At 64.7% G+C, this 14,590-nt stretch overlaps 1 protein-coding gene and 1 long non-coding RNA gene across 3 annotated transcripts in view; one reads left to right on the top strand and one right to left on the bottom strand.

Moving 5' to 3' along the window:
* Positions 1-14,590, bottom strand: part of ash1l (ASH1 like histone lysine methyltransferase) — a 30,006-nt gene that overhangs the window by 14,895 nt on the left and 521 nt on the right. Inside the window, exons 2-13 of one of the 2 annotated variants that reach the window (XM_088620603.1) lie at positions 10,106-14,423; positions 7,200-7,947; positions 6,350-6,526; positions 5,134-5,228; positions 3,952-4,025; positions 3,732-3,777; positions 2,734-2,842; positions 2,439-2,645; positions 1,828-1,974; positions 1,672-1,756; positions 1,546-1,569; positions 870-1,019 (exon numbers count right to left, since the gene is read on the bottom strand). In XM_088620603.1, the coding sequence (XP_088476729.1) occupies positions 870-1,019; positions 1,546-1,569; positions 1,672-1,756; positions 1,828-1,974; positions 2,439-2,645; positions 2,734-2,842; positions 3,732-3,777; positions 3,952-4,025; positions 5,134-5,228; positions 6,350-6,526; positions 7,200-7,947; positions 10,106-14,423 (6,180 nt within the window). Of the gene's footprint in view, positions 1-869; positions 1,020-1,545; positions 1,570-1,647; positions 1,757-1,827; positions 1,975-2,438; positions 2,646-2,733; positions 2,843-3,731; positions 3,778-3,951; positions 4,026-5,133; positions 5,229-6,349; positions 6,527-7,199; positions 7,948-10,105; positions 14,424-14,590 lie in introns of both variants that reach the window. The other variant, XM_088620604.1, reaches the window with a different exon arrangement.
* On the top strand, positions 4,033-4,553 carry LOC148640125 (uncharacterized). The gene is made up of 3 exons (XR_015930577.1): positions 4,033-4,202; positions 4,289-4,365; positions 4,434-4,553. It is a non-coding gene; the product is annotated as an uncharacterized LOC148640125 (long non-coding RNA).

The raw sequence follows: 14,590 nt of genomic DNA, 5'->3' as shown, positions 1-14,590 counted from the left end.
TCCTCCAGGACCAGGACTGAACACCAGCGCTGTCGACACACAGGTCCTCCAGGACTGGACACCAGCACTGTAGACACACAGGTCCTCCAGGACCAGGACTGGACACCAGCACTGTAGACACACAGGTCCTCCAGGACTGAACACCAGCGCTGTCGACACACAGGTCCTCCAGGACTGAACACCAGCGCTGTAGACACACAGGTCCTCCAGGACCAGGACTGAACACCAGCGCTGTAGACACACAGGTCCTCCAGGACTGGACACCAGCGCTGTCGACACACAGGTCCTCCAGGACTGAACACCAGCGCTGTAGACACACAGGTCCTCCAGGACTGAACACCAGCGCTGTAGACACACAGGTCCTCCAGGACTGAACACCAGCGCTGTAGACACACAGGTCCTCCAGGACTGAACACCAGCACTGTAGACACACAGGTCCTCCAGGACCAGGACTGAACACCAGCGCTGTCGACACACAGGTCCTCCAGGACTGAACACCAGCACTGTAGACACACAGGTCCTCCAGGACCAGGACTGAACACCAGCGCTGTCGACACACAGTCCTCCAGGACTGGACACCAGCACTGTAGACACACAGGTCCTCCAGGACTGAACACCAGCGCTGTAGACACACAGGTCCTCCAGGACTGAACACCAGCGCTGTCGACACACAGGTCCTCCAGGACTGAACACCAGTGCTGTAGACACACAGGTCCTCCAGGACCAGGACTGGACTATGCTCATTACCACAGTGTCCAGTGCCCAGCCCTCTACTCCTACAGTAGTCAGTGTCCATGCAGAGTGCCCAGTGCCAGAGAGGACACGGCTCAGTGCCCAGCTCCTCGGTCCTACACTGGAGCAGTTCTCACCCGTTTCTTCAGCTGGTGTTTGGACTTGCGCTTCTCCTTCAGCCTCCCCGGCCGGCGGTGAGCGCCCCCCTTCCCCGGCAGGCCATTCACGCGCTGGCTCTTGCCCCCGATGATGCCCCGACAGCGCTCCGAGCCACACTTACACACTTGCTGCAGAGAGAGGGGAGAGTGAGAGGAGAGGGAGTGAGTCACCTGTTTTCACTGCCGAAGGAGAGAGGGAGAGAGTGTGTTGCTGGGTGTTGAAGGAGTGAGAGGAGAGTGAGAGGGTGTGTTGCTGGGTGCTGGAGCAGCGAGAGGAGAGAGTGATAGAGGAGAGAGTGAGAGAGAGTGTTGCTGGGTACTGGAGCAGTGAGAGGAGAGAGTGATAGAGGAGGGTGAGAGAGTGTGTTGCTGGGTGTTGAAGCAGCGAGAGGAGAGAGTGATAGAGGAGGGTGAGAGAGTGTGTTGCTGGGTGCTGGAGCAGTGAGAGGAGAGAGTGATAGAGGAGGGTGAGAGAGTGTGTTGCTGGGTGCTGGAGCAGTGAGAGGAGAGAGTGATAGAGGAGAGAGGACAGAGAGTGTTGCTGGGTGTTGAAGGAGTGAGAGGAGAGAGTGATAGAGGAGAGAGTGATAGAGGAGAGAGGACAGAGCGAGTGTTGCTGGGTGCCGGAGCAGCGAGAGGACAGCGGGAGACTCGCCTGTTTCTCGGTGTTGAAGGAGTGAGAGGAGAGAGTGATAGAGGAGAGTGAGAGAGAGTGTTGCTGGGTGCCGGAGCAGCGAGAGGACAGAGGGAGACTCGCCTGTTTCTCAGTGTTGAAGGAGTGGAAGTTGTAGTCGTACGTGAGCTCGGTGCCGCTGCTCATGTCCTTGAGTGCGAACAGGCCGATGCGGTAGACCCCGTTGACGGACCTGCGGGGAGGAGGCAGGGTCAGCAGGCAGAGGGGCCCGCGGCGGGCTCACCCACGGGGGCACACACTCACCACTTCTGCATCTCACAGTTGGGGTCGCAGCTGTGGTTGATGAACCGCGCCTCGTTGCCCATGCGGTAGCTGTCGATGACCATTCCGCTGTCCAGGTTCAGGCAGTAGTGGTCATTGTGAGTATGGTACTGCTCAATCATGCGGTTCCTGAACGACACACATGCACTCTTACTGAATCACCGTGAGCACACGACTCACAGAGCACTACACAGATACTATAAGTGTGTGCTCTCCCTGTCCAGCTGTGTCCACTTCAGGTGTGCTCTACCTGTCCAGCTTTGTCCACCTCAGTACAAACCTCAGGTGTGCTCTGCCTGTCCAGCTGTGTCCACCTCAGTACAAATCTCAGGTGTGCTCTACCTGTCCAGCTGTGTCCACCTCAGTACAAACCTCAGGTGTGCTCTACCTGTCCAGCTGTGTCCACCTCAGTACAAATATCAGGTGCGCTCTGCCTGTCCAGCTGTGTCCACCTCAGTACAAATCTCAGGTGTGCTCTGCCTGTCCAGCTGTGTCCACCTCAGTACAAATCTCAGGTGCGCCCTGCCTGTGCAGGTGCTCCACCCATGAACACCCTGAGCTGCATGTCCCACTGCCCTTGACCTGTGCCCTACCTGAACTCCTGCTCGCTCACCACCTCCCCCAGGTACTCGATGATGAACTGGCCCGAGCGCAGCGACTCCTTGGTGCGGATCCCCCAGCCCTTGCCTTCAGCCCGGAAGCGCTCCAGGCACTGCACCCACTCGTGCCTCTGGATGCGCTGGTTGTCACACTGGTCTCCGCAGGGGCAGGTGTTGGGGGAGCACTCGGCAAAGATCATCCTGGACGGGGGACAGAGCGCGTCAGAGGAGTGGGGGGTCAGAGGGGCGCGGCGCGAGCGGGGGGGCCGTGGGGTGCGGCGAGCGCTACCTGTTCAGACAGTCGTCAATGCAGCCCTTCTCGGCCTCGTCCTCCGACCTCTTGCAGCTGCAGGTGGTGGCTTCGTAGCCGGAGAGCGGCTTCACGTCCACGTACACATCTGGGAGACGGGCAGACGGGGAGGGGGGGGTGGGGAGAGGTGAGTGAGGGCCGTCGCTGGCACTTGGCAAGACAGTGTGTGAGACTTGGCATATCTCACACACTGGGACACACACACACAAACACAACATAAACTGGAATGCTACAGAACCCTAAACAGACAATACACACTCGCTGAATATTTGACCAAAATAAAAAAATAACAAACAGAAACAGACCCTGACGAAGTACAGGCTCAGTGACCACAACCTGGCCATAGAAACTGGGCGACACAGGCAGACCTGGCTGTCCAGAGAGGACAGGCTCACTGACCACAGCCTGGACAGAGACACTGGACACAGGCAGACCTGGCTGTCCAGAGAGGACAGGCTCAGTGACCACAGCCTGGACACAGGCAGACCTGGCTGCCCAGAGAGGACAGGCTGTGCTCCCACTGCCAGCAGGGAGAAATAGAGACAGGGGTGCACTTCCTACTGCACTGTGACAGATACTCTGGGATTAGAGAAACATTCTTCCTGAAATACAGAAATCTAATCCCAGAGTTCCCACACCTGCCAGAATCACAACGGGTCCCAATCCTACTGGGAGAGGGAGGAGGGAACTCAGTTGATCTGGCAGCCCAGTATGTGATCTCCTGTCACAGCCTGAGGAACAGTGAGTCTGTCTCCCAATAATGCTCCAGCCGCCTACAGTATATGTCAATATTTTATAATATGTCTTTGTTGTAAATGTCTGTAACATGTCTGTAGATTTTATTTTACTTCTATTTTTTGTTTTGTTCCATGTTAATTTTATTAATTTTATTTGCTTTGGCAACACCCATCGGTCATGCTAATAAAGCACCTTGAATTGAATTGAATTGACTGGCAGCAAGACTGAGGCTTACTCACTGGATCTGATCTTCTTGTACAGAGGGACGTCAGGCTTCTTGTAGAGCTGAGGGAGAGAGAGAGGCAGACATGGCCACAGTCACTGGCGCAGCTGCATCAGCTGGAGACCGGGAGACTGAGGAGGGCGGAGTCAGACCCTCATGCTGTACATTTTATTTTTATTAACAATCCCACTAACTGTCACTAGCGCCACCACAAAAACGCTGCCATCAGTTCATACCTGGTTGTGTTTCCACTGCCACAGGATGTCATACGGCAGCTGGAAATCAATTCTCTTCTGTCTCAGGTACTTCCCTGAAAGACCGAAAGGATCTGGTCACACACAGCAGCAGACACAGGTGCAGACACAGGCGGGCACAATCTCAGGTACAGACGCAGGCGCAGGTGGGTGGGAGTCTCAGGTACAGACAGGTGCAGTCGCAGGCGCAAGTGGGTGGAGTCTCAGGTACAGGCAGGTGGGTGGAGTCTCAGGTACAGGCAGGTGGGTGGAGTCTCAGGTGCAGTCGCAGGCGCAAGTGGGTGGAGTCTCAGGTACAGGCAGGTGGGTGGAGTCTCAGGTGCAGACGCAGGCGCAGGTGGGTGGAGTCCCAGGTACAGAGAGGTGCAGACGCAGGGCAAGTGGGTGGAGTCTCAGGTGCAGACGCAGGCGCAGGTGGGTGGAGTCTTAGGTGCAGTCGCAGGCGCAGGTGGGTGGAGTCTCAGGTACAGGCAGGTGGGTGGAGTCTCAGGTGCAGACGCAGGCGCAGTTGGGTGGAGTCTTAGGTGCAGTCGCAGGTGCAGTTGGGTGGAGTCTCAGGCGTAGACAGGTGCAGATGGGTGGAGTCTCAGGCGCAGGTGGGTGGAGTCTCAGGTACAGACAGGGTCAGACGCAGGCGCAGGTGGGTGGAGTCTCAGGTACAGACAGGTGCAGGTGGGTGGAGTCTCAGGTACAGGCAGGTGGGTGGAGTCTCAGGTGCAGACGCAGGCGCAGTTGGGTGGAGTCTTAGGTGCAGTCGCAGGTGCAGGTGGGTGGAGTCTCAGGTACAGACAGGTGCAGGTGGGTGGAGTCTCAGGTACAGACAGGTGCAGAAGCAGGTGCAAGGGCAGGCACAGGAGCAAATGAGGATACAGACTCAGGAGCAGGGGAAGAGGGGGATACAGACTCAGGGGCAGGGGAAGAGGGGGATACAGACTCAGGGGCAGGAGCAGGGGAGGAGGGGGATACAGACTCAGGGGCAGGAGCAGGGGAAGAGGGGGATACAGACTCAGGGGCAGGAGCAGGGGAGGAGGGGGATACAGACTCGGGCAGGGGAGGAGGGGGATACAGACGCAGGGGCAGGAGCAGGGGAGGAGGGGGATACAGACGCAGGGGCAGGAGCAGGCGCAGGGGCAGACGCAGGTACACGCAGGCAGGCAGACTGACCGACGTGAATCGGCGCAGGGAAGAGACCGTACTCGTGCTCCCCAGGCGTGTATTCCAGCCGCTCCTTCTTCAGCTGCAGGAGCTGGCTCTTAGGACTGGAGAGGGAGACAGGGGGACAGAGACAGGAGTGAGCACAGCTCAGTTCTCATATTCCCATATTCCCTGCGCACTCTCTCTCTCACTCCTGCCCATATTCTCTGCGCACTCTCTCTCTCACTCCTGCCCGTATTCCCTGCGCACTCTCTCTCACTCCTGCCCATATTCCCGGCGCACTCTCTCTCTCTCACTCCTGCCCATATTCCCGGCGCACTCTCTCTCTCTCACTCCTGCCCATATTCCCTGCACACTCCCTCTCTCTCACTCCTGCCCATATTCCCTGCACACTCCCTCTCTCTCACTCCTGCCCATATTCCCTGCACACTCCCTCTCTCACTCCTGCCCATATTCTCTGCACACTCCCTCTCTCTCACTCCTGCCCATATTCTCTGCACACTCCCTCTCTCTCACTCCTGCCCATATTCCCTGCACACTCCCTCTCTCTCACTCCTGCCCATATTCCCTGCACACTCCCTCTCTCTCACTCCTGCCCATATTCCATGCACACTCCCTCTCTCTCACTCCTGCCCATATTCCTTGCACACTCCCTCTCTCTCACTCCTGCCCATATTCTCTGCACACTCCCTCTCTCTCACTCCTGCCCATATTCTCTGCACACTCCCTCTCTCTCACTCCTGCCCATATTCCCTGCACACTCCCTCTCTCTCACTCCTGCCCATATTCCATGCACACTCCCTCTCTCTCACTCCTGCCCATATTCCCTGCACACTCCCTCTCTCTCACTCCTGCCCATATTCCCTGCACACTCCCTCTCTCTCACTCCTGCCCGTATTCCCTGCACACTCCCTCTCTCTCACTCCTGCCCGTATTCCCTGCACTCTCCCTCTCTCTCACTCCTGCCCATATTCCCCGTGCACTCTCTCTCTCACTCCTGCCCATATTCCCTGCACACTCCCTCTCTCTCACTCCTGCCCGTATTCCCTGCACTCTCCCTCTCTCTCACTCCTGCCCATATTCCCCGTGCACTCTCTCTCTCACTCCTGCCCATATTCCCTGCACACTCCCTCTCTCTCACTCCTGCCTGTATTCCCTGCACTCTCCCTCTCTCTCCTGCCTGTGTCCTGTGGGCTTGTCTGCTGTAAGTGAGAGGGTCACTCACTCCGCAGTCTTGTACACGTCGGAGTAGAGCCCCGCTCTCTGGTACTTCTTCTTGGGGGGGCGAGCTGACCGCTTCTCCCGCTGGCTGGAGGGCTGCGACAGGGGTGGGGCCTGTTCCTCTGGTGGCTTTCTTGAGTCCTCCACTGAGGCCTGACCTTCTGGTGGGCTCTCCAGCGCACTGGAGAGAGAGAGCAAGATGAGAGAAACTGTCAGAGGACACGCCCTGGACCCTCCCACACCGACAAAGGACACGCCCTGGACCCTCCCACACTGACAGAGGACACGCCCTGGACCCTCCCACAGCGACAGAGGACACGCCCTGGACCCTCCCACACTGACAAAGGACACGCCCTGGACCCTCCCACACTGACAGAGGACACGCCCTGGACCCTCCCACACCGACAGAGGACACGCCCTGGACCCTCCCACACCGACAGAGGACACGCCCTGGACCCTCCCACACTGACAGAGGACACGCCCTGGACCCTCCCACACTGACAGAGGACATGCCCTGGACCCTCCCACACTGACAGAGGACACGCCCTGGACCCTCCCCCCCACACACACTAACAGAGGACACGCCCTGGACCCTCCCACACCGACAGGGGACACGCCCTGGACCCTCCCCCCCACACACACTAACAGAGGACACGCCCTGGACCCTCCCACACCGACAGAGGACACGCCCTGGACCCTCCCCCCCACACACACTAACAGAGGACATGCCCTGGACCCTCCCACACTGACAGAGGACATGCCCTGGACCCTCCCACAGTGACAGAGGACACGCCTCTGGACCCCCCAACACCGTCAGAGGGCTCCCCCAGTGGTACTGCACAGGGGCGCCGTACCTGCGGAAAGAGTGCAGCTCCTCCTGCGTCAGCCACTCCGTCTGCGGGGGCTCCTCCCCCTCGCCGGGGGGCCACCGTTTCCTCTTGACGCCCTTCCGGTGCTGTCCCTGCACCACGGCCTCGATGATGTCCGCCACCGTGTCCCCCAGGGCGCGGGCGGGGCCGGTGGGGCCTGGGGGGCCGGTGGGGCCGGCGGGGCTGGCGGGGCTGGCGGGCGGCGGGTGCTTGCGCGGTCTTCCCGGGCGCCGCTTCACCATGTTGTTGCCGGTGCGCGCCTGGCGCTGCAGCTTCTTGGCCTTGAGGATCTTGTTGACGTGGTACAGGCTGCGCTTGGTGGACAGCACGCGCTCGAACCTGGAGCCCGGCAGGCTGGGGAGGGGCTGGGGGGGCTGCTGGGGCGCAGCGGAGCAGGCGGCCGCCTCCGACCCCCCCGCCCCACCTCCTCCCCTACCGGGGTCGGGGCAGCCGGGCGGCCGGCCCGAGGGGCTGTCTTGCCGGTTGGCCCTCTCTCGGCTCGGGGGCCTCCCGGGGCCCTGGGCGCCCCCGCCGGGCGCTGCCATGCAGAGCCGGGCAGCTGTGCCGTCGGCTCCGCCGTCGTGGTGGCAGTGCAGGAGCCGGGGGGGAAACTGGGCCATCTGGAGGATGGACTGCTGCTGCTGGTGATGGTGGTGCTGGTGCTGCAGTACCATCTCCGGGCAGTCGGGGGCGCCAGAGCGCGCCCCTCGGGTCTGGACACCACCTGCGAGCCCTGCAGATGAGACAAGATGGCAATGAGCTGGCGGCCTGTGCTGGCCAAGGAGGTGCGGGTTCTTTGTATAAAGAGCAAGAGAAGGGGCGAGCAGGAAGAAAGAGGGGGGACAGAGAGAGGGGCAGGGCAGTGGGGGGACACGCAGGCCCAGCCCTGCCCAGGCGCGAGCACACCTCTGAGGATGGTCAGAGGGGGAGGGGGGACAGTGAGTCACCACAGGGTTTTTCCCACAGTCAGCGTGAGTCTGCGTCCGGGAAGCGGATAGGGGCGGGGGCGGCTGGATGACTGTGGGCACATGTGTGTTTGGTTAGTCAGAACGGGGCTGCCAGGCACGTCTCAGCTTTCAAACAGCAGCTCTGACCCCGGTCCTGCTCTCACACAGTCTCTCTGCCCCGCCAGCCTGACCAGACTGGACTGTAAGCACTGGACCTGCTGTCCTCCTGGTGTAAACGGCCCTGTGCCTCAACCACTGGACCAGCTGTCCTCCTGGTGTAAAAGGCCCTGTGCCTCAACCACTGGACCGGCTGTCCTCCTGGTGTAAACGGCCCTGTGCCTCAACCACTGGACCAGCTGTCCTCCTGGTGAAACAGCCCTGTGCCTCAACCACTGGACCAGCTGTCCTCCTGGTGTAACAGCCCTGTGTCTTTTCCACTGGACCGGCTGTCCTCCTGGTGTAACAGCCCTGGGCCTCAACCACTGGACCCGCTGTCCTCCTGGAGTAACAGCCCTGTGCCTCAACCACTGGACCAGCTGTCCTCCTGGAATAACAGCCCTGTGCCTCAACCACTGGACCAGCTGTCCTCCTGGAGTAACAGCCCTGTGTCTTAACCACTGGACCAGCTGTCCTCCTGGTGTAACAGCCCTGGGCCTCAACCTCTGGACCAGCTGTCCCCCTGGTGTAACAGCCCTGGGCCTCAACCTCTGGACCAGCTGTCCCCCTGGTGTAACAGCCCTGTGCCTCAACCACTGGACCAGCTGTCCTCCTGGAGTAACAGCCCTGTGTCTTAACCACTGGACCAGCTGTCCTCCTGGTGTAACAGCCCTGTGATCAGAGGAGAGATCTCAGACCCGAAGAAGGCTCCACAACCAAAGTGTTGTTTTCTTTCTTCTCCGTTCAGCATGGAATAAACCTCTTACTGGTACTTGTTCCATCAGAGGAGAGAGCCTACGCACACCAGCGCACACCTGACCGGACTGTGGACAAGCTCTGCTGTCGTCTCAGGTCCCAGAGGGCCGGACCACAGTGACTGCTGGGAGACTGGTTACTGAGCTGTGTTACCCAGGGAGCTGCTCCCAGGGGTCTCTGCCAAGCGGCCCAGCTCACTTCCTGCGCTGAGCCACTCTTGCACAGCACACCGCCAGCTCCGTGCTCTCCGACTCTTGATGATGCCACTGAATTTCTAAACAATTCGTAATCACCAATCGCTTTTTTTTTTCCTCTCCAGAGTTTTGAGTCACCAAAGCTAAAATCTCCTCTGACACCTGCACTGTCAGGACCGCAGCTCCTCGTCCACACTGCAGCCCACCAGAGGGAGGACTGGCGCAGCTCTTGCTCGCAAACTACTGGACTGTAGGGTTACAGTGTGACCCAGACTGGACCAGCGATCTCTGGACTGTAGGGTTACAGTGTGACCCAGACTGGACCGGTGATCTCTGGACTGTAGGGTTACAGTGTGACCCAGACTGGACCAGTGATCTCTGGACTGTAGGGTTACAGTGTGACCCAGACTGGACCAGTGATCTCTGGACTGTAGGGTTACAGTGTGACCCAGACTGGACCAGTGATCTCTGGACTGTAGGGTGACAGAGTGACCCGACCCAGACAGGACCAGCGATCTCTGGACTGTAGGGTGACACAGTGACCCGACCCAGACAGGACCAGCGATCTCTGGACTGTAGGGTGACAGAGTGACCCGACCCAGACTGGACCAGCGATCTCTGGACTGTAGGGTGACAGAGTGACCCGACCCAGACAGGACCAGCGATCTCTGGACTGTAGGGTGACAGAGTGACCCGACCCAGACAGGACCAGCGATCTCTGGACTGTAGGGTGACAGAGTGACCCGACCCAGACAGGACCAGCGATCTCTGGACTGTAGGGTGACAGAGTGACCCGACCCAGACAGGACATACACACGAACACTAACGCCCTCCTCACCTGGCAGCTCTCTTCTGTCAGCGGACGAGGGGCAGTCCTTCCTGAGCGCCCGCTCCAGTCCACAGAAGCGCCCCTCAGCCGGGCTGCCCGCCCCCCTCCGGCGGCCCAGGCCCGGGTTCCGGCTCAGGGCGCTGGCGAACAGGTTGGTGTGCGTGGGGGCCCCCTGGGGGGCCAGGGGCTCCTCTTCGCTGTCGGAGCCGGCGGCGGCGGCGGCGGGCGCAGAGCTGGGCGCCGAGGCGAAGGCGGAAGAGGCGCCCCCGGCCCCGTCCGCGGCCGAGGAGCCGGGGGGGCCGGCGTAGTCGCCGCCCAGGAGCCGGGGGCTGGACTCGGGGGTGCCGCCCCTGCGGACCCAGGGCTCCAGGTGGTGGTGGTGCCCGCGGGCGGCGGCGGGGGTCAGGTAGGGGGCGGCCAGGCAGCCGTGCCCCTCCTTGTGTTTGCAGCGCTCGGCCGAGGAGGAGGAGGACGAGGAGGGGGAGTTGGCGGCGGCGGCGGCGCCCTCCTTGCCGTAGCGGTAGCGGCGCAGGGAGTCCAGCGCGCCGGCCCCGCCCCCGGCCCCGCCCCCGGCCCCGCCCCCCGCGGCCCCCTCCTCGCCGCGCCGCTCGCGGTGCTTGTGCCGGTGCTTGTGCTTGTGCTCGTGCAGCCAGCCGTAGGACAGCTCGGGGGGCACGGCGGGGTACGCCAGCAGCGGGGAGCGCCCGGCCGCCCCCAGGAAGGCCTCCTGGCGCAGCAGCTTGTGTTTCTTCTTGTGGAACTTGGCGGGGTTGAGCAGCAGGTGGGGGGCGTGGTGCATGTAGGAGGGGGGCGGCCCCAGCGGGGAGGGGAAGGAGGGGGAGTGGGGCGGGGGCGGCGGCGGGGGCGGGGGGTGGGGGTACAGGGGCGGCGGGTAGCTGCGGTAGTAGCCCAGGCCCAGGGGCGCGGTGCCCAGGGCGGGCGTGGAGTAGGGCAGGCTGTAGGAGGGGTGGTAGAAGGGGAAGCCCAGGCCGTGCACGAAGGGCACCTCGGCCACGGCCTCGCGCAGCTTGGGCGGCCGGCCGCGCTTCTTCTTCAGGTCCGGCTTGCGCACGTAGTGCAGGGAGTCGCAGGGGTAGGCCGGGTGGGGCGAGTAGTAGCCGCTGAAGTTGATGCGGAAGATGGTGGGCAGGAGGTCCCGGGGCAGGTAGTGGTGGGGGGCGGCGGGGTGGCCCCCGGGGACCCCCGGGGCCCCCAGCCCCAGCCCCGCCGCCGGCCCCGGCAGCCCCCCCCCGCCGCCGCCGCCCAGGCCGCGGTGCGCGATGCGGACCTGGCCGAGCCGCGCGATGACGTCCTCCAGCTGGGCCAGGAAGTCGGGGTCCTGCCTCCGCGCGCGCAGCTGCAGGTACTTCCTCTTGCGCTTGCGCTTCTGCCGCTTCAGCTTCTCGTACCCGGGGCAGTCGTGGCCCCGCCGCTTGCACTTGTGCTTGTGCTTCTCCTTGTGGCTCAGCACCGCCGCCGCCGCCGCCGCCGTAGCGGGAGGTCCCGGGGCGGGCCGGTGGTGGCCCCGGGGCTCCGGGGAGGCCCCCGGCCCCAGCGGGGAGGGCGCGGGGGAGGGGCGGTCCAAGAGGACGGAGTGCCGCCGCCGGCGGGCCGCCAGCCCCGCCCCGCCCCCCGCGGGCATCCCCAGCGCCAGCCCCGCCCCCGAGCAGGGCCCCGCCCCCAGCCCGGCCCCGCCCAGCCCCGCCACGCCCTTCTCGGCGCGGTCGGAGGTGCTGTTGTTGTCGGTGCCGATGCCGCTGTCGCTGGGCACGGTCTCCTCGCTGTGCGACTCGCTGACGGGGGAGGGCGTGGCCTCCTTCAGCTCGGCCAGGTGCGCGGGGGAGGTGGGCAGCAGGGCCGGCGGGGGCGGCGACAGCTTGCGGTAGTGGTAGTGGTGCCGGTAGTGGTGGTGGGCCCGGCAGGACTTCTTCAGCGGGCCCAGCAGGGAGGGGGCCAGGGGCGAGGCGGGCCCCAGGGCGCCCAGGGGGCGGGGCGAGGCCGAGGGCGGGGGCAGCTGGAAGGCGTGGCCGCAGTGCGGGTGCGGCAGGAAGTGCACGGCGCCCGGCTCCACGAAGCCCGCGTCGCTGCTGACGGGGCTCTGCCCGCCGCTGGCCCCCGACGACTGGGAGAAGGAGGGGGAGGGCAGGACCTCGGGCGCGGAGGCCGGCGGGGGCTGGGAGGCGCAGGAGGCCGGGGAGGAGGCCGAGGCCGAGCCCGAGGACGGGGGCAGGAAGGAGTCGGGCGCCGCGCTGGCCTTCGGCTTGCGCCCGCGCCGCTTGCCCATGTAGATGGTCCCCTTCTTGCTGACGTTGATCTGCTGGCCCAGCTTGCCGCCGAAGGTGGCGGCCAGGGAGGAGAGGGGGGAGCCCTGGCGGGAGAGCGCCGCCCCGGAGTCACACTGCCCCAGCCCGCCCCCTGGCCCTGCTCCTCCTCCTCCTCCTCCTCCTCCTCCGCTGCCGCTGCCGCCGCCGCCTGCCCCCGCTCGCGAGGGGCCGCCCCCCGACCCGGCGCCCGCGCCCCTGGGCCCCGGCCCGAGCAGGATCTGGTTGAGCAGCCGCCTGCGCTTCAGCGTCTTCATCTTGTTGATCTTGCGGATGATGGTCTTCATCAGCAGCTGGCCGTTGCCCTTCCTGCGGAACCGGCGCTCCGCCTCGGGCCCCTCGTCCGGCCCCCCGCCGCCGCTGCAGCCCTCGGGGTCCAGCGTCGGGGGCTGCCCCTCCTGGGGCAGCGTGGGAGGCAGCCGCTTGGGGCGCCCCCGCTTCCGGGGCAGCGGTTTCGGGGGGTGCAGGTCGATCTCGGGCTGCAGCACGGGGGGGTCCTGCTCCTCCTTGCTCTTCAGCAGGGAGAAGACCTTGGAGGGCGGGATCTTGAGGGGGCGGTGGGGCGGGGGGCCCTCCAGGCGAGGCATCTTGGATTTGGGGCGCCCGCGCTTCTTGGGGGGCATGAAGAGCTGGCGGGGGGGGGAGGAGGACGAGTGGGCGCTGATGGGGTTCGGGGGGCGCCCCACGGGCCGGGGCTTGGGGGGCGGCGAGTCGGGGGGCCGCAGGAGGGGGCTCTGGAGCTTGCGCAGCTTGGGGAGCGGGGCGTCCCCTCCCTCGCCCGCCTCGTCCTCGGAGGTGTCCCTGTGGGGGCGCGGGGGGGCCCGTGTCCACCGCGGCCGCCGGCCCTTGCGCTTCTTCAGCGGCTTGCAGTCCTGCGCCAGGGGGCGGGGCAGGGCGGCGGCCAGGGGGGCGGGGCTGGGCTTCAGGGCGAGGGAGGGCGGGGGCGCCGCGGCGACGGCCGCCAGCGGGGGCGGGGGCAGCTGCTGCTGCTGCTGCTGCTGATGCCTTTCGCCGCCGGGAGTCTCAGCCGCCGTCGCCACGGCGATGCCAGCGCCGTGCCTGGGGCTCCTCTTGCACGGGCTGCCGCTGCCACACCTGCCACTGCCCCCAAAGGGCAGCACCCGGCACTCCTGCTTGTCCCCCGGGGGCGCAGGCGGGGGGCACCTGGTGCTCAGGTCGCGAGGAAAGTCCCGGTCTCTTTCGGGGGCCTCCGGGATGTGGGGGATCCCGCGGCTGGGGGTCGGAGGGAGCGCCGGCGGCCGGCGGCTGCATGTCTCTGGGCCGGAGGAGGAGCCTGACGAGGGGCAACAGGAAATGAGCACCGGCGGCTTGACAGCGGTGCTGATGCTGCTGCTGTTGTTGTTGTTGCTGTTGCCGCCAGCAGCGGAGGCGGCCGTCGCCGCGGCGACGCCCTCCCTCCCCCGTTCGCCCCCGCCCTCGCCGGGCTCGCCGGGCTCCTTCCTGGGGGGGGCGGAGAACTTCTCCAGCACGCTGTCCCGGCCCTGCCGGGCCCCGGGTGGGCGGCCGGGGGTCCGCAGCAGCGACAGGGCCCCCAGCTCGGCCGCGCCCGCGGGGGGGTCGGCGCGGGGCAGGTCCCTGGGGGTCGCGGGGTGGCCGGAGGGGGCAGCCCCCCCGGGGGGGGCCGGCGGGGGCGAGAGGGGCTTGCGGATCTTGGCCTTGGAAGACTTGGAGGGGGGGCAGGTGGCGATGAGCTGCGCCAGTTTCTCGGTCACCGTGGGCGCCCCCCCGTTCAGCAGCGTCCTCTCGCGCGACCCCTCGGGCTGGGGGGACACGGCCTTCGCAGGCGGGAGGCCGTCCGGCTTGAGGTCCTGGGCGAGAGGCGCGGGGGGCCCGGCCGCGGGCGGGGCGGGGGGCAGGCCGGCCGGCGGGGCAAGCTTGTCTTGGGGGGGCAGCTTGCCGTCTCCCTCCGTCCGCTGCTGGCTGGGGGGTCTCTCGGCACTCTGCTCCACCTTCGCCTCCGACTTGCGCGCCAGTTTCGGGGGAGCCTGTGGGGGACACAAGCAGGGTTACTGCTGACCTCCCTCGCAGCCCCCTGCTGTCGTCTGGAGGAGAGAGGGGGAGGAGCGGAGAGAGGAGAGAGAAGAAGGGAGAGAGGGAAAGTAGAGAGGAGAAGAGAGAGAGCAAGAAAAATGGGGAAAGACATAGAAGAGGG

The sequence above is a fragment of the Lepisosteus platostomus genome, chromosome 26 (assembly GCF_059453375.1).
Source record: "Lepisosteus platostomus isolate fLepPlt1 chromosome 26, fLepPlt1.hap1, whole genome shotgun sequence".
Classification (NCBI taxonomy): Eukaryota; Metazoa; Chordata; class Actinopteri; order Semionotiformes; family Lepisosteidae; genus Lepisosteus; species Lepisosteus platostomus.
Note: the sequence above shows the minus strand (reverse complement) of the source record. Positions and strands in the feature narration are given on the sequence as shown.